The sequence below is a fragment of the Panulirus ornatus genome, chromosome 2, assembly GCF_036320965.1.
Source record: "Panulirus ornatus isolate Po-2019 chromosome 2, ASM3632096v1, whole genome shotgun sequence".
In the NCBI taxonomy this organism is placed as follows: Eukaryota; Metazoa; Arthropoda; class Malacostraca; order Decapoda; family Palinuridae; genus Panulirus; species Panulirus ornatus.
This window is the reverse complement of record NC_092225.1, coordinates 71392608-71417284: the sequence shown is the minus strand read 5'-3', so window position 1 is coordinate 71417284 and position 24677 is coordinate 71392608. Positions and strand designations below refer to the sequence as shown.

Sequence of the window (24677 nt, the reverse complement as noted above, 5' to 3'; positions counted from 1 at the left end):
GTATTTACTCTCAGCTTTCACACACTTTACCGAACTCAGTCACCAGCTTCTGCAATTTCTCACACAAATCAGCCACCAGCGCTGTATCATCAGCAAACAACAACTGACTCACTCACTAAGCTCTCTCATCCACAACAAACTGCATACTTGCCCCTCTTTCCAAAACTCTTGCATTCCCCTCCCTAACAACCCCATCCATAGACAAATTAAACAACCATCACACACCCCTGCCGCAAACCTACATTCACTGAGAACCAGTCACTTTCCTCTCTTCCTACACATACACATGTCTTACATCCTCGATAAAAACTTTTCACCGCCTCTAACAACTTGCCTCCCACACCATATATTCGTAATACCTTCCACAGAGCATCTCTATCAAGTCTATCATATGCCTTCTCCAGATCCATAAATACTAATACAAATCCATTTGCTTTTCTAAATATTTCTTACATACATTTTTCAAAGCAAACACCTGATCCACACATCCTCTACCACTTCTGAAACCACACTGCTCTTCCCCAATCTGATGCTCTGTACATGCCTTTACCCTCTCAATCATACCCTCCCATATAATTTCCCAGGAATACTCAACAAACTTATACCTCTGTAATTTGAGCACTCACTTTTATCCCCTTTGCCTTTGTACAATGGCACTATGCAAGCATTCCGCAAATCCTCAGGCACCTAACCACGAGTCATACATACATTAAATAACCTTACCAACCAGTAAACAATACAGTCACCCCCTTCTTTAACAAATTCCACTGCTATACCATCCAAACCCGCTGCCTTGCTGGCTTTCATCTTCCGCAAAGCTTTTACTAACTTTTCTCTGTTTACCAAATCATTTTTCCTAACCCTGTCACTTTGCACACCTCTTCGACCAAAACACCCTATATCTGCCACTCTATCATCAAACACATTCACCAAACCTTCAAAATACTCACTCCATCTCCTTCTCACATCACCACTACTTGTTATCACCTCCCCACTTCCCCCCTTCACTGAAGTTCCCATTTGCTCCCTTGTCTTATGCACTTTATTTACCTCCTTCCAAAACATCTTTTTATTCTTCCTAAAATTTGATGATACTCTCTCACCCCAACTCTCATTTGCCCTCTTTTTCACCTCTTGCACCCTTCTCTTGACCTCCTGCCTCTTCCTTTTATACATCTCCCACTCATTTGCATTATTTCCCTGCAAAATATCATCCTAATGTCTCTCTCTTCTCTTTCACTAATAATCTTACTTCTTCATCCCACCACTCACTGCCCTTTCTAATCTGCCCACCTCCCACGCTTCTCATGCCACAAGCATCTTTTGCACAAGCCATCACTGCTTCCCTAAATACATCCCATTCCTCTCCCACTCCCCTTACATTCTTTGTTCTCAACTTTTTCCATTCTGTATTCAGTCTCTCCTGGTACTTCCTCACACAAATCTCCTTCCCCTGGGAGACCAGATTGGAGGTGGAAAGATAGAGTGAAAAAGATTTTGAGTCATTGGGGCCTGAACATGCAGGAGGGTGAATGGCGTGCAAGGAATAGAGTGAATTAAAACAATGTGGTATACCAGGGTCAACGTGCTGTCAATGGATTGAACCAGGGCATGTGAAGCGTCTGGGGTAAACCATAGAAAGTTCTGTGGGGCCTGGATGTGGAAAGGGAGCTGTGGTTTTCATGCATTATTACATGACAGCTAGAGACTGAGTGTGAACGAATGTGGCCTTTGTTGTCTTTTCCTAGCGCTACCTCGCAAACATGAGGGGGAAGGGGTTTTTATTTCATGTATGGAGGGGTGGCAATGGGAATTAATAAAAGCAGCCAGTATGAATTATGTACATGTGTATTTGTCTGTGTGTGTGTATATATATGTATACGTTGAGATGTATAGGTATGTATATTTGCGTGGGTGGACGTGTATGTATATACATGTGTATGTGGGTGGGTTGGGCCATTCTTTCTTCTGTTTCCTTGTGCTACCTCGCTAACACAGGAGACAGCGACAAAGCAAAATGAATAGATAAATGAATAAATATATATATATATATATATATATATATATATATATATATATATATATATATATATATATATATATATTTATTTTTTTTATTATACTTTGTCGCTGTCTCCCGCGTTTGCGAGGTGGCGCAAGGAAACAGACAAAAGAAATGGCCCAACCCACCCCCATACTCATGTATATACATACGTCCACACACGCAAATATACATACCTACACAGCTTTCCATGGTTTACCCCAGACGCTTCACATGCCCTGATTCAATCCACTGACAGCACATCAACCCCGGTATACCACATCGATCCAATTCACTCTATTCCTTGCCCTCCTTTCACCCTCCTGCATGTTCAGGCCCCGATCACACAAAATCTTTTTCACTCCATCTTTCCACCTCCAATTTGGTCTCCCACTTCTCCTCGTTCCCTCCACCTCCAACACATATATCCTCTTGGTCAATCTTTCCTTACTCATTCTCTCCATGTGCCCAAACCATTTCAAAACACCCTCTTCTGCTCTCTCAACCACGCTCTTTTTATTTCCACACATCTCTCTTACCCTTACATTACTTACTCGATCAAACCACCTCACACCACATATTGTCCTCAAACATCTCATTTCCAGCACATCCATCCTCCTGCGCACAACTCTATCCATAGCCCATGCCTTGCAACCATACAACATTGTTGGAACTACTATTCCTTCAAACATACCCATTTTTGCTTTCCGAGATAATGTTCTCGACTTCCACACATTCTTCAAGGCTTCCAGGATTTTCGCCCCCTTCCCCACCCTATGATCCACTTCCGTTTCCATGGTTCCATCCGCTGCCAGATCCACTCCCAAATATCTAAAACACTTTACTTCCTCCAGTTTTTCTCCATTCAAACTTACCTCCCAATTGATTTGACCCTCAACCCTACTGTACCTAATTACCTTGCTCTTATTCACATTTACTCTTAACTTTCTTCTTTCACACACTTTACCAAACCAAACTCAGTCACCAGCTTCTGCAGTTTCTCACATGAATCAGCCACCAGCGCTGTATCATCAGCAAACAACAACTGACTCACTTCCCAAGCTCTCTCATCCCCAACAGACTTCATACTTGCCCCTCTTTCCAAAACTCTTGCATTCACCTCCCTAACAACCCCATCCATAAACAAATTAAACAACCATGGAGACATCACACACCCCTGCCACAAACCTACATTCACTGAGAACCAATCACTTTCCTCTCTTCCTACACGTACACATGCCTTACATCCTCAATAAAAACTTTTCACTGCTTCTAACAACTTGCCTCCCACACCATATATTCTTAATACCTTCCACAGAGCTTTATCAACTCTATCATATGCCTTCTCCAGATCCATAAATGCTACAAACAAATCCATTTGCTTTTCTAAGTATTTCTGACATACATTCTTCAAAGCAAACACCTGATCCACACATCCTCTACCACTTCTGAAACCACACTGCTCTTCCCCAATCTGATGCTCTGTACATGCCTTCACTCTCTCAATCAATACCCTCCCATATAATTTACCAGGAATACTCAACAAACTTATACCTCTGTAATTTGAGCACTCACTCTTATCCCCTTTGCCTTTGTACAATGGCACTATGCACGCATTCTGCCAATCCTCAGGCACCTCACCATGAGTCATACATACATTAAATAACCTTACCAACCAGTCAATAATACAGTCACCCCCTTTTTTAATAAATTCCACTGCAATACCATCCAAACCCGCTGCCTTGCCGGCTTTCATCTTCCACAAATCTTTTACTACCTCTTTTCTGTTTACCTAATCATTTTCCCTAACCCTCTCACTTTGCACACCACCTCGACCAAAACACCCTATATCTGCCACTTTATCATCAAACACATTCAACAAACCTTCAAAATACTCACTCCATCTCCTTCTCACATCACCATTGCTTGTTATCACCTCCCCATTTGCGCCCTTCACTGAAGTTTCCATTTGCCCCCTTGTCTTACACACTTTATTTACCTCCTTTCAGAACATCTTTTTTTTTTTTTTTTTTTTTTTTTTTTTTTACTTTGTCGCTGTCTCCCGCGTTTGCGAGGTAGCGCAAGGAAACAGACGAAAGAAATGGCCCAACCCCCCCCCCATACACATGTATATACATACGTCCACACACGCAAATATACATACCTACACAGCCTTCCATGGTTTTCCCCAGACGCTTCACATGCCCTGATTCAATCCACTGACAGCATTAAGTGATACTCTCTCACCCCAACTCTCATTTGCCCTCTTTTTCACCTCTTGCACCTTTCTCTTGACCTCTTGTCTCTTTCTTTTATACATCTCCCACTCAATTGCATTTTTTCCCTGCAAAAATCGTCCAAATGCCTCTCTCTTCTCTTTCACTAATAATCTTACTTCTTCATCCCACCACTCACTACCCTTTCTAATCAACCCACCTCCCACTCTTCTCATGCCACAAGCATCTTTTGCACAATCCATCCATATATATATATATATATATATATATATATATGGTTTGGATGGTATTGCAGTGGAATTTATTAAAAAAGGGGGGTGACTGTATTGTTGACTGGTTGGTAAGGTTATTTAATGTATGTATGACTCATGGTGAGGTGCCTGAGGATTAGTGGAATGCGTGCATAGTGCCATTGTACAAAGGCAAAGGGGATAAGAGTGAGTGCTCAAATTACAGAGGTATAAGTTTGTTGAGTATTCCTGGCAAATTATATGGGAGGGTATTGATTGAGAGGGTGAAGGCATGTACAGAGCATCAGATTGGGGAAGAGCAGTGTGGTTTCAGAAGTGGTAGAGGATGTGTGGATCAGGTGTTTGCTTTGAAGAATGTATGTGAGAAATACTTAGAAAAGCAAATGGATTTGTATGTAGCATTTATGGATCTGGAGAAGGCATATGATAGAGTTGATAGAGATGCTCTGTGGAAGGTATTAAGAATATATAGTATGGGAGGCAAGTTGTTAGAAGCAGTGAAAAGTTTTTATCGAGGATGTAAGGCATGTGTACGTGTAGGAAGAGAGGAAAGTGATTGGTTCTCAGTGAATGTAGGTTTGCGGCAGGGGTGTGTGATGTCTCCATGGTTGTTTAATTTGTTTATGGATGGGGTTGTTAGGGAGGTGAATGCAAGAGTTTTGGAAAGAGGGGCAAGTATGAAGTCTGTTGGGGATGAGAGAGCTTGGGAAGTGAGTCAATTGTTGTTCGCTGATGATACAGCGCTGGTGGCTGATTCATGTGAGAAACTGCAGAAGCTGGTGACTGAGTTTGGTAAAGTGTGTGAAAGAAGAAAGTTAAGAGTAAATGTGAATAAGAGCAAGGTAATTAGGTACAGTAGGGTTGAGGGTCATTTCAATTGGGAGGTGAGTTTGAATGGAGAAAAACTGGAGGAAGTGAAGTGTTTTAGATATCTGGGAGTGGATCTGGCAGCGGATGGAACCATGGAAGTGGAAGTGGATCATAGGGTGGGGGAGGGGAAGAAAATTCTGGGAGCCTTGAAGAATGTGTGGAAGTCGAGAACATTATCTCGGAAAGCAAAAATGGGTATGTTTGAAGGAATAGTGGTTCCAACAATGTTGTATGGTTGCGAGGCGTGGACTATGGATAGAGTTGTGCGCAGGAGGATGGATGTGCTGGAAATGAGATGTTTGAGGACAATGTGTGGTGTGAGGTGGTTTGATCGAATAAGTAACGTAAGGGTAAGAGAGATGTGTGGAAATAAAAAGAGCGTGGTTGAGAGAGCAGAAGAGGGTGTTTTGAAATGGTTTGGTCACATGGAGAGAATGAGTGAGGAAAGATTGACCAAGAGGATATATGTGTCGGAGGTGGAGGGAACGAGGAGAAGAGGGAGACCAAATTGGAGGTGGAAAGATGGAGTGAAAAAGATTTTGAGTGATCGGGGCCTGAACATGCAGGAGGGTAAAAGGAGGGCAAAGAATAGAGTGAATTGGAGCGATGTGGTATACCGGGTTGACGTGCTGTCAGTGGATTGAATCAAGGCATGTGTATGGGGGTGGGTTGGGCCATTTCTTTCGTCTGTTTCCTTGCGCTACCTTGCAAACGCGGGAGACAGCGACAAAGCAAAAAAAAAATATATATATATATATATATATATATATATATATATATATATATATATATATATATATATATATATTTAGGGAATCAGTGATTGATTGCGCAAAAGATGCTTGTGGCATGAGAAGAGTGGGAGGTGGGTTGATTAGAAAGGGTAGTGAGTGGTGGGATGAAGAAGTAAGAGTATTAGTGAAAGAGAAGAGAGAGGCATTTGGACGATTTTTGCAGGGAAAAAATGCAATTGAGTGGGAGATGTATAAAAGAAAGAGACAGGAGGTCAAGAGAAAGGTGCAAGAGGTGAAAAAAAGGGCAAATGAGAGTTGGGGTGAGAGAGTATCATTAAATTTTAGGGAGAATAAAAAGATGTTCTGGAAGGAGGTAAATAAAGTGCGCAAGACAAGGGAGCAAATGGGAACTTCAGTGAAGGGCGCAAATGGGGAGGTGATAACAAGTAGTGGTGATGTGAGAAGGAGATGGAGTGAGTATTTTGAAGGTTTGTTGAATGTGTTTGATGATAGAGTGGCAGATATAGGGTGTTTTGGTCGAGGTGGTGTGCAAAGTGAGAGGGTTAGGGAAAATGATTTGGTAAACAGAGAAGAGGTAGTGAAAGCTTTGCGGAAGATGAAAGCCGGCAAGACAGCAGGTTTGGATGGTATTGCAGTGGAATTTATTAAAAAAGGGGGTGACTGTATTGGTTGACTGGTTGGTAAGGTTATTTAATGTATGTATGACTCATGGTGAGGTGCCTGAGGATTGGCGGAATGCGTGCATAGTGCCATTGTACAAAGGGAAAGGGGATAAGAGTGAGTGCTCAAATTACAGAGGTATAAGTTTGTTGAGTATTCCTGGTAAATTATATGGGAGGGTATTGATTGAGAGGGTGAAGGCATGTACAGAGCATCAGATTGGGGAAGAGCAGTGTGGTTTCAGAAGTGGTAGAGGATGTGTGGATCAGGTGTTTGCTTTGAAGAATGTATGTGAGAAATACTTAGAAAAGCAAATGGATTTGTATGTAGCATTTATGGATCTGGAGAAGGCATATGATAGAGTTGATAGAGATGCTCTGTGGAAGGTATTAAGAATATATGGTGTGGGAGGAAAGTTGTTAGAAGCAGTGAAAAGTTTTTATCAAGGATGTAAGGCATATGTACGTGTAGGAAGAGAGGAAAGTGATTGGTTCTCAGTGAATGTAGGTTTGCGGCAGGGGTGTGTGATGTCTCCATGGTTGTTTAATTTGTTTATGGATGGGGTTGTTAGGGAGGTAAATGCAAGAGTCCTGGAAAGAGGGGCAAGTATGAAGTCTGTTGGGGATGAGAGAGCTTGGGAAGTGAGTCACTTGTTGTTCGCTGATGATACAGCGCTGGTGGCTGATTCATGTGAGAAACTGCAGAAGCTGGTGACTGAGTTTGATAAAGTGTGCGAACGAAGAAAGTGAAGAGTAAATGTGAATAAGAGCAAGGTTATTAGGTACAGTAGGGTTGAGGGTCAAGTCAATTGGGAGGTAAGTTTGAATGGAGAAAAACTGAAGGAAGTAAAGTGTTTTAGATATCTGGGAGTGGATCTGGCAGCGGATGGAACCATGGAAGCGGAAGTGGGTCATAGGGTGGGGGAGGGGAAGAAAATTCTGGGAGCCTTGAAGAATGTGTGGAAGTCGAGAACATTATCTCGGAAAGCAAAAATGGGTATGTTTGAAGGAATAGTGGTTCCAACAATGTTGTATGGTTGCGAGGCGTGGACTATGGATAGAGTTGTGCGCAGGAGGATGGATGTGCTGGAAATGAGATGTTTGAGGACAATGTGTGGTGTGAGGTGGTTTGATCGAATAAGTAACGTAAGGGTAAGAGAGATGTGCGGAAATAAAAAGAGCGTGGTTGAGAGAGCAGAAGAGGGTGTTTTGAAATGGTTTGGTCACATGGAGGGAATGAGTGAGGAAAGATTGACCAAGAGGATATATGTGTCGGAGGTGGAGGGAACGAGGAGAAGAGGGAGACCAAATTAGAGGTGGAAAGATGGAGTGAAAAAGATTTTGTGTGATCGGGGCCTGAACATGCAGGAGGGTGAAAGGAGGGCAAGGAATAGAGTGAATTGGAGCGATGTGGTATACCGGAGTTGACGTGCTGTCAGTGGATTGAATCAAGGCATGTGAAGCGTCTGGGGTAAACCATGGAAAGCTGTGTAGGTATGTATATTTGTGTGTGTGGACGTATGTATATACATGTGTATGGGGGTGGGTTGGGCCATTTCTTTCGTCTGGTTCCTTGCGCTACCTCGCAAACGTGGGAGACCGGCAAAAAAACAAAATATATATATATATATATATATATATATATATATATATATATATATATATATATATATATATATATATAAAGATCACTGGGGATAGGGGAGAAAGAATACTTCCCACGTATTCCCTGCGTGTCGTAGAAGGCGACTAAACGGGGAGGGAGTGGGGGGCTGGTAATCCTCCCCTCTCATTATTTTTTTTAATTTTCCAAAAGAAGGAACAGAGAAGGGGCCAGGTGAGAATATTCCCTCAAAGGCCCAGTTCTCTGTTCTTAACGCTACCTCGCTAACGCGGGAAATGGCAAATGGTTGAAAGAAAGATGAAAAGATGTTCTGGAAGGAGGTAAATAAAGTGCGTAAGACAAGGGAGGAAATGGGAACTTCAGTGAAGGGGGCTGATGGGGAGGTGATAACCAGTAGTGGTGATGTGAAAAGGAGATGGAGTGACTATTTTGAAGGTTTGTTGAATGTGTTTGATGACAGAGTGGCAGATATAGGCTGTTTTGGTTGAGGTGGTGTGGAAAGTGAGAGGGTTAGGGAAAATTATTTGGTAATCAGAGAAGAGATAGTAAAAGCTTTGCGGAGGATGAAAGCCGGCAAGGCAGCGGGTTTGGATAGTATTGCAGTGGAATTTATTAAAAAAGGGGGTTACTGTATTGTTGACTGATTGGTAAGGTTATTTAATGTATGTATGATTCATGGTGAGGTGCATGAGGATTGGCGGAATGCTTGCATAGTGCCATTGTACAAAGGCAAAGGGGATAAGAGTTAGTGCTCAAATTACAGAGGTATAAGTTTGTTGAGTATTCCTGGTAAATTATATGGGAGGGTATTGATTGAGAGGGTGAAGGCATGTACAGAGCATCAGATTGGGGAAGAGCAGTGTGGTTTCAGAAGTGGTAGGTGATGTGTGGATCAGGTGTTTGCTTTGAAGAATGTACGTGAGAAATACTTAGAAAAGCAAATAGATTTGTATGTAGCATTTATGGATCTGGAGAAGGCATATGATAGAGTTGATAGAGATGCTCTGTGGAAGGTATTAAGAATATATGGTGTGTGAGGCAAGTTGTTAGAAGCAGTGAAAAGTTTCTATCAAGGATGTAAGGCATGTGTACGTGTAGGAAGAGAGGAAAATGATTGGTTCTCAGTGAATGTAGGTTTGCGGCAGGGGTGTGTGATGTCTCCATGGTTGTTTAATTTGTTTATGGATGGGGTTGTTAGGGAGGTAAATGCAAGAGTTTTGGAAAGAGGGGCAAGTATGAAGTCTGTTGTGGATGAGAGAGCTTGGGAAGTGAGTCAGTTGTTGTTCGCTGATGATACAGCGCTGGTGTCTGATTCATGTGAGAAACTGCAGAAGCTGGTGACTGAGTTTGATAAAGTGTGCGAACGAAGAAAGTTAAGAGTAAATGTGAATAAGAGCAAGGTTATTAGGTACAGTAGGGTTGAGGGTCAAGTCAATTGGAAGGTAAGTTTGAATGGAGAAAAACTGAAGGAAGTAAAGTGTTTTAGATATCTGGGAGTGGATCTGGCAGCGGATGGAACCATGGAAGCAGAAGTGAATCATAGGGTGGGGGAGGGGGCTAAAATCTTGGGAGCCTTGAAGAATGTGTGGAAGTCGAGAACATTATCTCGGAAAGCAAAAATGGGTATGTTTGAAGGAATAGTGGTTCCAACAATGTTGTATGGTTGCAAGGCGTGGGCTATGGATAGATTTGTGCGCAGGAGGGTGGATGTGCTGGAAATGAGATGTTTGAGGACAATATGTGGTGTGAGGTGGTTTGATCGAGTAAGTAATGTAAGGGTAAGAGAGATGTGCGGAAATAAAAAGAGCATGGTTGAGAGAGCAGAAGAGGGTGTTTTGAAATGGTTTGGGCACATGGAGAGAATGAGTGAGGAAAGATTGACCAGGAGGATATATGTGTCGGAGGTGGAGGGAAGGAGAAGTGGTAGACCAAATTGGAGGTGGAAAGATGGAGTGAAAAAGATTTTGAATGATCGGGGCCTGAACATGCAGGACTGTGAAAGGCAGGCAAGGAATAGAGTGAATTGGATCGATGTGGCATACCGGGGTCGACGTGCTGTCAATGGATTGAATCAGGGCATGTGAAGCGTCTGGGGTAAACCATGGAAAGTTTTGTGGGGCCTGGATGTGGAAAGGGAGCTGTGGTTTCAGGCATTATTACATGAGAGCTAGAGACTGAGTGTGAACGAATGGGGCCTCTGTTGTCTTTTCCTAGCGCCATCTCGCACACATGAGGGGGGAGGGGGATGTTATCCCATGTGTGTCGAGGTGGCGATGGGAATAAATAAAGGCAGATAGTATGAATTATGTACATGTGTACATATGTATATGTCTGTGTGTGTATATATATGTGTACATTGAGATGTATAGGTATGTATATTTGCGTGTGTGGACGTGTATGTATATACATGTGTATGGGGGTGAGTTGGGCCATTTCCTTCGTCTGTTTCCTTGCGTTACCTCGCAAATGCAGGAGACAGCGACAAAGCAATTAAAATATATATATATATATATATATATATATATATATATATATATATATATATATATATATATATATATATATATATATATATATATATTTTTTTTTTTTTTTTTTTTATACTTTGTCGCTGTCTCCCGCGTATTGCGAGGTAGCGCAAGGAAACAGACGAAAGAAATGGCCCAACCCCCCCCATACACATGTACATACACACGTCCACACACACAAATATACATACCTACACAGCTTTCCATGGTTTACCCCGGACGCTTCACATGCCTTGATTCAATCCACTGACAGCACGTCAACCCCTGTATACCACATCGCTCCAATTCACTCTATTCCTTGCCCTCCTTTCACCCTCCTGCATGTTCAGGCCCCGATCACACAAAATCTTTTTCACTCCATCTTTTCACCTCCAATTTGGTCTCCCTCTTCTCCTTGCTCCCTCCACCTCCGACACATATATCCTCTTGGTCAATCTTTCCTCACTCATCCTCTCCATGTGCCCAAACCACTTCAAAACACCCTCTTCTGCTCTCTCAACCACGCTCTTTTTATTTCCACACATCTCTCTTACCCTTACGTTACTCACTCGATCAAACCACCTCACACCACACATTGTCCTCAAACATCTCATTTCCAGCACATCCATCCTCCTGCGCACAACTCTATCCATAGCCCACGCCTCGCAACCATACAACATTGTTGGAACCACTATTCCTTCAAACATACCCATTTTTGCTTTCCGAGATAATGTTCTCGACTTCCACACATTCTTCAAGGCCCCCAGAATTTTCGCCCCCTCCCCCACCCTATGATCCACTTCCGCTTCCATGGTTCCATCCACTGCCAGATCCACTCCCAGATATCTAAAACACTTCACTTCCTCCAGTTTTTCTCCGTTCAAACTCACCTCCCAATTGACTTGACCCTCAACCCTACTGTACCTAATAACCTTGCTCTTATTCACATTTACTCTTAACTTTCTTCTTCCACACACTTTACCAAACTCAGTCACCAGCTTCTGCAGTTTCTCACATGAATCAGCCACCAGCGCTGTATCATCAGCGAACAACAACTGACTCACTTCCCAAGCTCTCTCATCCCCAACAGACTTCATACTTGCCCCTCTTTCCAAAACTCTTGCATTTACCTCCCTAACAACCCCATCCATAAACAAATTAAACAACCATGGAGACATCACACACCCCTGCCGCAAACCTACATTCACTGAGAACCAATCACTTTCCTCTCTTCCTACACGTACACATGCCTTACATCCTCGATAAAAACTTTTCACTGCTTCTAACAACTTTTCTCCCACCCCATATATTCTTAATACCTTCCACAGAGCATCTCTATCAACTCTATCATATGCCTTCTCCAGATCCATAAATGCTACATACAAATCCATTTGCTTTTCTAAGTATTTCTCACATACATTCTTCAAAGCAAACACCTGATCCACACATCCTCTACCACTTCTGAAACCACACTGCTCTTCCCCAATCTGATGCTCTGTACATGCCTTCACCCTCTCAATCAATACCCTCCCATATAATTTACCAGGAATACTCAACAAACTTATACCTCTGTAATTTGAGCACTTATACCTCTGTAATATATTTATATTTATATATTTATATATATATATATATATATATATATATATATATATATATATATATATATATATATATCCCTGGGGATAGGGAAGAAAGAATGCTTCCCACGTATTCCCTGCCTGTCGTAGAAGGCGTCTAAAAGAGAAGGGAGCGGGGGGCTGGAAATCCTCCCCCTTGGTTTTTTTTTTAATTTTCCAAAAGACGGAACAGAGAAGGGGGCCAGGTGAGGATATTCCCTCAAAGCTCCAGTCCTCTGTTCTTGACGCTACCTTGCTAACGCGGGAAATGGTGAATAGTATGAAAGAAAAAGAAATATATATATATATATATATATATATATATATATATATATATATATATATATATATATATATATATATATATATATATATTAGGGTAGAGCATTGTGGTTTCAGAAGTGGTAGAGGATGTGTGGATCAGGTGTTTTCTTTGAAGAATGTATGTCAGAAATACTTAGAAAAACAAATGGATTTGTATGCAGCATTTATGGATCTGGAGAAGGCATATGATAGAGATGATAGAGATGCTCTGTGGAAGGTATTAAGAATATATGGTATGGGAGGCAAGTTGCTAGATGCAGTGAAAAGTTTTTATCGAGGTTGTAAGGCATGCGTATGAGTAGGAAGAGAGGAAAGTGATTGGTTGTCTGTGAATGTTGGTTTGCAGCAGGGGTGCTTGATGTCTCCTTGGTTGTTTAATTTGTTTATGGACAGGGTTGTTAGGGAGGTGAATGCAAAAGTTTTGGAAAGGGGGGCAAGTATGCAGTCTGTTGTGGATGAGAGAGCTGGGGAAGTGAGTCAGCTGTTGTTTGCTGATGATACAGCGCTGGTGGCTGATTCATGTGAGAAACTGCAGAAGCTAGTGACTGAGTTTGATAAAGTGTGTGAAAGAAGAAAGCTGAGAGTAAATGTGAATAAGAGCAATGTTATTAGGTACAGTAGGTTGGGAGGTAAGTTTGAATGGAGAAAAACTGGAGGAAGTAAAGTGTTTTAGATATCTGGTAGTGGATTTGGCAGCGGATGGAACCATGGGAGTGGAAGTGAGTCACAGGGTGGGGGAGGGGGTAAAAGTCCTGGGAGCATTGAAAAATGTGTGGAAATAAAGTACATTATCTCGGAAAGCAAAAATGCTTTCGTTTGATGGAATAGCAGTTCCAACAATGTTATGTGGTTGCGAGGCATGGGCTATAGATAGGATTGTGCGAAGGAGGGTGGATGTGTTGGAAATGAGATGTTTGAGGACAATATGTGGTGTGAGGTGGTTTGATCGAGTAAGTAATGAAAGGGGAAGAGAGAGGTGTGGTAATAAAAAGAGTATGGTTGAGAGAGCAGAGGAGGGTGTTTTGAAATGGTTTGGCCACATGGAGAGAGTGAGTGAGGAAAGATTGATAGGGAGGATATATGTGTCAGAGGGGGAGGGAACGTGGAGAAGTGGGAGACCAGATTGGAGGTGGAAGGATGGAGTAAAAAAGATTTTGAGCAATTGGGGCTTGAGCATGCAGGAGGGTGAAACCCGTGCAAAGAATAGAGTGAACTGGCACGATGTGGTATACCGGGGTCGATGTGCTGTCAATGGATTGAACCAGGGCATGTGAAGTGTCTGGGGTAAACCATGGAAAGTTTTGTGGAACCTGGATGTGGAAAGGGAGCTGTGGTTTCGGTGCATTATACATGACAGCTAGAGACTGAGTGTGAACGAATGAGGCCTTTGTTGTCTTTTCCTAGCGCTACCTCGCACACATGTGGGGGGAGTGGGTTGTCATTTCATGTGTTGCATGGTGGTGATGGGAATGAATAAAGGCAGCAAGTATGAATTATATACATGTGTATATATGTATATGTCTGTAAATGTATATATGTGTATATGTTGGAATGTATAGGTATGTATATGTTTGTGTGTGTGTGGACATGTATGTATATACATGAGTATGTGGTTGGGTTGGGCCATTCTTTCGTCTGTTTCCTTGCGCTACCTCGCTAATGCGGGAGACAGTGATAAAGTATAATAAATAGATAATGTAAATAGAGAGAGAGAGAGAGAGAGAGAGAGAGAGAGAGAGAGAGAGAGAGAGAGAGAGAGAGAGAGAGAGAGAGAGAGACAGACAGACAGACAGACAGACAGACAGAGTATTAATGAGATGGCCTTGATTTAGGCATCCAGTTGCCCATGCCATCTCAGCAAACACAATCAAAAATTAGTTGGACAGATCAGATGGCATGAAATGAAGAGGATTGATTTGTATGCAGTTGTTTTCATGCAGCATGTAAGCCTGGGGTAGGGGAGAAAGAATTCTACCTCTGTATTCCCTGCTTGTCGTAAAAGGTGACCAGAGGGGCAGCAACAAGGAACTAGAAACCTTCCGCTCCGTGTACTTTAATTTCTGAAAGATGGAACAGAAGAAACCAAGCAAAGAGTGCTCATCCTCCTCGAAAGCTGAGGCTGGAGCGTCTATGTTTGGTTGAAACCAAAATGAGAAGAAAGGAGAGATAGTTAGTTTGTTTGATGAAAGAAACCCAGATGGTATGGCTTTATGTGAAAAAATTCCCAGGGGTAAAGGGGAAGAATGGTTTGGAATTGTCACAGGAACAAAATCAGAGGTTGGTGACAGGACAAGTGGTAGGGAAGGAGTAGCACTTCCTGAAGGAGGAGTTGTGGGAGTGTGTGAAAGTTTATGGAAATGAATTCTAGACTGATGTAGATAGAAATGAAAGTGGATGGCAAGAAATAGATGATTAATAGGGCTTATGCACCTAACCCTGATAAGAAAGATAATGATAAGCAAGTTTTTCGGGAACAGCTGGATGAGTGTGTGAGTAGTTTCTATGCAAGAGATTAGGTATTAACGATGGGTGAGTTGAATGTGAAGGTGTGTTATGGCAGTTGAGGTTTAATTGGGGGCATGGGTTATTCAGTATTATGAGTGGAATTGGTTAACAGCTTATGGAATTGTGTGCTGAAAAAGGATAATGATTGGGAATACCTGGTTTAAAAAGAGGGACATACACAAGTATGCAGATGAGAGTAGGAAAAATGGTCAGTGGACATTATTGGATTTCATATGAATTGAAAGGCATGTGAAAGAGAGACTTCTGGATGTAAAGGTACTGATAGAGGTAGCTGGTTGGATGTTTGATCATTATCTTGTGGAGGCTAGATTTGTAAAGGTTTTAGAAAAAGAGGAAACAACATCAGTGAGTAAGGGAACTTTGAAAGGACATGTGTGTAAACAAATACCAGGAGAAATTGAGTGTAGAATGGCAAAAGGTGAGAATAAATGGAGCAAGGGGAGTGGGTGAGGAATAGGAGATATTTAGGGTAGCAGTGCTGGTATGTATGAGAGATGCATGTGGCATGCAAAAGGTGGGAGGTGGGCAGATGAAAAAGGATTGTGAGCGATGGGATGAAGTAAAGTTGCTAGTGAAAGAGAAGGGGGGCATTTAGGTGGTACTTGCAGGGAAGGAGAGCAAATGATTAGGGGATATATGAGAGAAAGCATCAAGAGGTCAAGAGGAAAGTGTGGGGGTTGAAAAAGAGGAAAATGAGAGTTGGGGTGAGCAAGTATCAATAAACTGAATTCAGGGAAAATAAGGTGTTTAGGAGGTTAATTATGTGTGGAAAACAAGAGACAAAATAGGAATGTTGGTGAAGGATGAAAAGGGGGAAGAAGTAACGGGTAGTGATGAAGTGGGGAGATGGAATGAGCATTTTGAAGGACTGTTGAGTGTGTTGGATGATAGAGTGGCAGATGTAGAATGTTTGGGTTGGTATCATATGCAAAGTCTTGGAGAGTGATTTGATGAAGAGAGAAGAGGAGGTGAAAGCCTTATACAGGATGAAATGTGGCAAGGTGGCAGAAGTGGATAGTATTGCTGTTGAATTTATTAGGAAATGGGGTGACTGTGTTGTTGGTTGATGTATTTATGGATCATGGTGGGGTACCTGAGGTTTGGTGGTATGCATGAATAGTGCCATTGTATTAAGGCAAGTGGGATAAAGGTGAGTGTTCATACTACAGAGATATAAGTCTGTTGAATGCGCCTGGTGATTAGTATGAGAGAGTAGTAATTGGGAGTGAGAGCAAGTACAGGGCATCAGATGGGAGGAACAGTGTGGTTTCAGAAGTGGTAGAGGTTATGTGAATCAGATGAATGCTTTGAAGAATGTGTGTGGAAAATACAGAAAGGGATCAATTTGTGTGTGGCAATCATGGATCTGGAGAAAATATATGATAGGGTTGATAGAGATGCCTTGTAGAAACTTTTAGGAAAATATGGTGTGGGAGGAAAGCTTCTAGAAGCAGTGTGAGGCATGTGTATGAGTAGGAAGAGAGGAGAGTGAATAATTCCAAGTGAAGAATTTTTGGGTTCGTGGCAGGGATGTTTGATGTCACCAAGGTTGTTTAATTTGTTTATAGATGGGGTTGTGAGAAAAGTAAATGTGAGAGTCTTGGAAACAGGAATGAGTTTGCAGTCTGCAGCAGCGGATAAGAGAGCCTTGGATGTGAGTCATTTGTTTTTTGCTGATGATACAGCACTGTTGGCAGATTCGAGTGTGTAACTTCAGAAGTTGGTGACTGATTTTGGAAGTATGTGTGTAAGAAGGAGTAGAAGATAAATGTGAATAAATGCAAGGTTATGAGGATTAGCAGAGTTAGGAGATGGGTTAGTTGGGATGTGAGTTTGAATGGAGAAAAATTGGTGGATATGAAGTGTTTTAGATATCTGGGAGTAGACATGGCAGCAAATGGATCCATGGAAGTGGAAGTGATTCATAGGATGGATGAGGGGTCAAAGGTTATGGGAGCACTGAATAATGTGTGGAAAGAGAGATCATTATCAGAAAGGGCAAAAATGGGTGATTATATGGATGTAAGGCACGGGCTATAGGTAAAACTATGTATAGGAGGATGGGAGTGTTGGAAATTAAATGTGTGAGAACAATGCGTGGTTTGAGGTGGTTTGATCGAGTATGTAATGAAAGGGTAATAGAAAGAGTGTGGTTTAGAGAGCTGAAGAGGGTGTGCTGAAATAGTATGGTCATATGGAGAGAATGAGTGAGAAAAGGTTGACAAAGAGGATATATGTATCAGAAGTTGATGGAACAAGTAGAAGGGGGAGACCAAAGTAGAGATGGAAGGATGACATGAAAAGTATTTTGAGCCATCAGGTTCAGAGCATGTAGTAGGTTGAATGGCATGCTCAGGATGAAGTGAATAGGGTTGTTGTGGTATATGGGGTTAATGTGATGTCAATGGACTGAACCATGCTTGAGGTAAACTTTGGTAAGCTCTGTAGGGCCTGTTTTTAGATATAGACTGTGGTTATGGTGCATTGCACATGACAACTAGAGTATGTATGTGAGCAGATGCAACCTATCTTTGTGTGTTCCTGGTGCTCCCTCACTAATGCGGGAAATGGTGATCAAGTATGTTAGAAAAAATATGTTAGTGTGGAAGGAAGATATGGTTTAAAGAATAGATAAATAGAGTTATCATCATGTTATGTGATGGAGGGTATGTACCTGGCAAGGAAGATATGGTATAAAGAACAGATGTAATAATTACAGAGTGCAGGCCGATATCTTGCTAGAGCATTATTTAGACTAATGAAGGACATAATAAGGCCAACAGGTGAATAAGTATTGTGATACTTTGCACATATATGCACTACCCTAATATGATGTAATTATAATTAGATCATATGATGGTAGCAAGGCTCATAGTCTGCAAGCATTTAAGATGGATTATCTGAGAAATAGAAGCGGAATGATACGAACTTACAGAATGAAGAAATTTGTGGGATATAAACTACTAGGGTGTTTAACTGAGTAAAAATGGGGTATCACAAATGAATGTGTCAAATGACAAAAAGAGTAGGTTTGAGAGAGATGAATCAGAATAGATATAGATGAATAAGGTAAGATGGGAATTGGGAAAATAAAGTAATGTGGTATGTTATTCAGTATTTCAGTGTAAACATTTCCAGAAGTATGCAAAAATGAACTGTGTATAGGAAGGTATACAAGCTTCTGTCATTCATGGATTGCATGCAGTTTATTGAGATTGATAAGGGAAGCATTCACATACTATTTTGACTTGTTTTAATTCAGCACTCTCTGTAACAAAAGGACAGAGGTAAACAAACTTCTTTTATATCCCTTTATGACATAATACCAAATATTTGTGGAAACATTTATTCATCTGCATAGGAATTTGATAGATTTATTCTGTGCATTGTTATTAATTGAATTTTACCTTTTGATGTCAGTTACAGGTCTTTAGAAGTGTGCATATAAATCATAAGAATCTGTATTATCAGAATACATGAGTATGTACATGTCATAAGAATCTGTTGTCTCGAATCACACGTAATTTCATAAGGCAAATTGGTATCTTTATATAGCCCATATTTATCATTTTGAATTATTAAAGTGCTTGCTTTTGTAATCAAATATTAGGCTGTTAGATAACTGGAAACTGATTGTATTTATTCTATATGTTTTTGATGTATTCCTTGAAATTATTTTATGTTCGATGACAATTTTTCATGAGGAACATAGCCTACATTGAACTTAGTGCCTATACAGAGTCCATCATTGAAGAATCAGCATCAAGGCCATCTTCCAGTGGTACTCCACGAAATTCCTTAAGTGGCATTCCTCATCATTTGGGTTTATGCCACTCCCGCAGAACACCTGTAGGATCACCCAGAGACATAGCTACCAAAATCTATGATCAGAGACATCGTTTGAAGCTATTATGTGAAATTGATCGCATTCACAAGAAATATCAAACACAAGACACCACTCCTTGTCTTGTTAATACTCAAACTTCAACTTCTGGATCACGTCTTAATGGAATAAAAAAGTCTGAGGTCTTAGGTAAAGCTTTTACAAATAGTTTTATTTGATGCGTGAACTAACAGTGACTAACTCCATCGTGTGTTTTGCTCTCCACTGACATCACTTGAAGTAACATTATTAATATGTGGTTAGTTTTCAAGGGATAACTTCCCCTGACATCAGGTAGAATCACAACTTTTACATTGTCGGTAAGTTTCTAGAAATAACCAACACGGAGCATTTGACCACATAATCCATGTAACAGAGTACAAAATAGGTATCCATATGAGGTAAAAGTTAGGTTAGTGACTTTTGATAGAACCCTCTTAGTAACACAAATGGTATTTTGGTCCCTGGGAATTAATCTCTCCAATGGATAACCTCTGCCATCTAGATAACAATTTTAAGGATATGTAACTAATTTAGTAAATGCTCTACTGCTTCACTTGCAGAACGAGCCGGAGCCATGAAATCAACTGCAAAACACAATCAGCAATACATGTTATTACAACAACAAAAACAACAAATACAACAACATTATCAGCAAAAATTACTACAGCAGCAACAACAACAACAACAACAACAACAACAACAGCAACAACAACAGCAACAGCAACAGCAACAACAACAACAACAACACCAACAACAACAACAACAACAAAAACAGATACAGCAACAACAGCAACAACTACATCAACAACAACAACAACAACAACAACAGTATCAGCAGTTCCAGCAGCCTCATGTTAAAGTCCATCCCCCTGCTGAACCTGGGAAAAGTTAGTTCCTACCAGAAAAACTTGCCTGAAAGCAGCTGCTTATCTTCCAATGGGTCTCTTACTGTACATTCATGTTTTCTTTTTCACTCCCCATTATTCTGTTAATCCACGCCATCTTCCATAATCAGCCTCTTACTGATGAGTAACACTACTTTCTTAGAATATTATCATTCTTACTGTTTTACTTATCAGTTCTGTTTTTTCATATTCTATCATATAATTCTCTCTTATATTTTTGCTTTCTCCACATCCTTTCTAGTTTTCTTATCTCTCTTCTGATTTTTATCTGTTGTTGTTTATCAGTTTGTACTTTTCATTATGTGTTGCCTACCTTCTGTCAGCCTCATTCTTGAGCTTTTAGTCTTCACTATATTTATCTGTTTTCTTTACTGTCTCTACCCTCAAAACTACTTTTTGTCCTAATCATCAAAACAAGGTAGCACACTGAGAGTCATGCTGTATTCAGTCATTTTGGTTACCAGTAATCCACACCCGATTTTAAAGACCCAACAGCAGTAATTGGAACATATGCTGAACAATCCTGCTTGATATCTAGATTTCACATAGGTGAAGCAGTTGCCGATTGACTGTACTGAGAAGTACAGATATTTTAAAAGAAGATTCTCCTCAGTACATATTAAATACAAAGGTGAAAAGAGTTAAGAATCTTGAAAACTCAGAAAAATATTGAAATAATGGTAAACAATCATTGATAAGAAAACATCACTTATTGAAGGATAGTGAAATATGAGATTGAATAGAAAACAACTGAATGATTTTATTCTGTAAATGAGAACATCCGGGTGAAATGTCAACCAAAATGCTCTCTTAATTTTCAGTTTTCTCTGTAGCCTACTAATGGCTCATTTCTGTGGCAAATGTCACATTATATCTCTAGATGATGATTTGCAAGATATTCTGATTCAGAGATCATATCTAAAATGCATCAGTATCTCCTGGTTTGCTGGACATTTAAAACTCAACATTATTCTACAAGATTTATCTTTCCATACTTCTGCCATTGTTTCAGTTTACTTCTGATTTCTTTATCTCTTCATGCTTCCATACTTTTACTTTTCTGTTTGCCTGCTCAGGCATCCCTGAATCTATTTAGAATTTCTGCTCCACTGATTTGGTAGACAAACCAATGTTAAGAATTCTCTGGCAAATGTTCTTACATGTATTTCTTGTGAGTTCTTAATACCTGAAAGAATGAACACAGTCATCAGTCCTAATGCTGGAAAGAAAATTTGCATATGCCATTTGCTCTGAATGTGAGATAGGGTGTCCAGTTTATACAGCTTATACGGTATGAAGATACAGAATTATTTTAAACTTTGCCTCAGTACATACAAAAATGATAGGTAATGCACAAGTAAATATACAAGAAAGGAAAACAGAAAAGTAATTAGAAAAAACAATAAGATAAGGAAAATAGCTAATTGTAACATCGTATATGAAGGACAGAGTAAGAGAGAACCATCATTGAAACAAAGAACAGTCCACATTGGTACAACTTGGGCACCACTGTTTTTTGAGCAAGCAGTTTTGACAACTGTCGGATTAAAAGCTTTTGCAGTATATTTCATGCACTGCTGTTGAGGCTTCATCATCATGAAGTGTGTTGAACAGGAATTGATATGTTTTGAGATGATTTTGGATGTCCCATCTAGCTATCAATCCAGTGAATGGCACATACAGTATAAATGGACTGTCTGTCTGTATCTCCTTGTCTATTTTTCTTTGAGCCTATCTGCCTCTTTCCTTCTTCATCTGTCATTGTCTATATGTCTATGCTTATTTGTCTCTTGTGTTTGGCTAATTTTGTTCTGTGTTCTTTTACTTAGTTGTCAGTCTTTACCTATTGAGCTTTTTTCACTTTTTTTTACTATTTTTGTTCATTTTCACCTTTGATTTTCACTCACCTGCATATCTGTATCTCTTTATGTATGCCTCTCTCTCTCTATATATATATCTTTCTTTTTATATGATTCTCTGTGCACTGGTATTATCTGCCTGAATTTCTTATCTTGATATATCAGTTGTTTGCCAATTTCTTTGTGTTTCCTCATGTTATCTGCCCATATCCTAGTTTTCATTCATTTGCCTTTAGTCTCATTCCAAACATATATTTCTTCCTTTATGTGTTCTCATTTTTCCATGATTTCTTCTCCTTTTATAGCTTTTGTTTCTCCTTTTATCAGTCTGATTTTCTCTGTTCTTGTCTAGTAAATTGCCTTTCTCAGTCTAAGCATCTACTACAGTAAAATCTCTGTTATCCGTAATTCAAGACAACAAAATGTTCTAAACGTGTGATTTTTCAGTTTCGGTGGGTCACTCTCTATTATCTGAAAGAATGTGAACAATGAAAAATGTACATAGAAATATTTCATATTGCAAATGCACCATACCACGATAATTGCTGTACTCACCACCAGGTGTTTTGTAGTGCTTATGATTGTTTACCGAGCTTTCTGGCTCAACGTTATGTGCTGGTCTTGCACATTTTTGAATTTTGTGGACCATGGATTACTGTTGTGAAAATGTCCCATCTCAAGCATTGTCAGCAAATGCCTAACAGCTTTTCAATACCATCTACGTCTCACACGAAATGTGAGTGGAATGTTTTAAGCCTTGGAAAGAAAATGGAGTTATGCAAAAGACTTGCTTAAGGCACATCAAGCCAGTTTTATGAAATACTTCAATGTCATTTGCAAACATATGGTAATGTTTATTCTATGTAGAATATCTACAAGTTGGAAAAAATATTTTGAAATATCACATTATCTGAATTGTTTGATATTTTTGAAAATATACTGAAATCCAAAACATTTTTAATCAAAATGGCTGACTCCCCAAATATTTTGGATAGCAGAGGTTTAACTGTAATTTGCTTTTGAGTATTACTTTTTTTTTGACAGACTACTTTCTATTTCATATGTGAGTGTTTTCTGGCCTGCCTTTCTCTATCTTTTTTTTTGTATCTTTTAGCATCTCTTTTTTTATACCTTTTTTTTTTCTGTATGTCACTGTCACTATCCTAAGCCCATTCTGTTTTCCATATTTCAAACTGTCTTGTTTTATATACATGTCTGTGTTTGTGGCTTTCATTATCTTTCAGTGTCCTTTTTATATAAGCCCATCCCAGAGCCTCTCTCTCTCTCTCTCTCTCTCTCTCTCTCTCTCTCTCTCTCTCTCTCTCTCTCTCTCTCTCTCTTTCTCTCTCTCTCTCTCTCCCCTCCCCTCCCCTCCCCCTTATAGAGGGTGGTGGAGCAATGTCTCCATAAGAAGTTGGAACAAAATCAAATACAGTAATGATGAATCACAATAAATGTGAAATAATCATGATGAGCATCCCAGTCACAAATTTACCAGATTTAGTATTATACAGACTATCAGAAAACAAGAGTTGAAGAAATATTGAAGAAAATAGAGAAATCTGGTGTGGTGATTATATGATCTTATCCTGTAGCTGTCATTTTATTGAGTAGAAAGAAAGCAGTAGAATGTAGATACAAATGCAAAGAAAAGCATAACAGAGTAGCCATTGAAATACAGCAGTTTCAAAGACTGAATTATTTAACCTTGTACAGGTAAACCACGGATTGATCTCATCCTTACAAATAACATGGCACTGTTTTCAGATGGAGAAGTAAATGATACAAACTTATTATATCACAGTATTTTTAGAAATCAAAGCAGCACACTGTAGAAATGCGTATTTGTGAATATGATACAGCAGCCCAGGAAAACAGCAGGTTGAGCATCATAAATTCTCAGCATGACAAACCATACTGGAGAGCAATCAGTGAAAAGAATATAAATACCAATTGAAATAAGATCTTCAAAGGCAATACTGTAACCTACTATGAAGCATGAAAATATTCTTTGAGATATTAAGAAGAACTGTCATTGGACTAGCAGCCAAACAAAAAGAAAGACATTACAAAATGGAAGAGACCAAAACACTGGATGACAAGAGAAGCATAAGAAATTATGAAATGGTTAAGAGAAGGATGATATAGTTTGATGAGATGATAAGAAATTCTGGTGAGGAAATGAAATCCCCTAGAGGAGAAGAGCAAATGAATGAAGAGATTTACACAGAACATGGATAGGAGCCCAAGTTGCTAAATCCGAGATTGAGTTTTTAAAGTGCAAGGACAGAATGAAAATTATCCTAGGAAAATATGCAGAATGTTAGTTGAACAATAAAAATTGGTATACAACTCAAAATATAAAGAAAATTAGATGATGAACTGTTTAACAAACATGATGAAAATTTAATCACAGATGGTGAGATATTGGAAAATTATATAATTAGAGGGACTGAGCAGTCAAGTGCAAATTTATCTCTGGGACTCAAATGAATCCTAAAAAAAGATAAAAGCAGCAATTGTGAAACCAATATTGTTAGTGATAGGGCATTGTTTGGATGAAAGCAAAATTTCAGACAATTACAAATTGGAGTATTTGGCACCAATACACAAA

At 39.9% G+C, this 24677-nt stretch overlaps 1 protein-coding gene across 10 annotated transcripts in view; it reads left to right on the top strand.

Annotated features, from left to right (window-relative positions):
- Positions 1–24677, top strand: part of sif (still life) — a 1536257-nt gene that overhangs the window by 691544 nt on the left and 820036 nt on the right. For 9 of the 10 annotated variants that reach the window (XM_071677265.1, XM_071677235.1, XM_071677256.1 and 6 more), the window contains one exon: positions 19860–20186. The exons of the other annotated variant lie outside the window; for it this stretch is intronic. In XM_071677265.1, coding sequence (XP_071533366.1) covers positions 19860–20186 — 327 coding nt within the window. The remainder of the gene's footprint in view (positions 1–19859; positions 20187–24677) is intronic. 10 annotated transcript variants of the gene reach the window in all.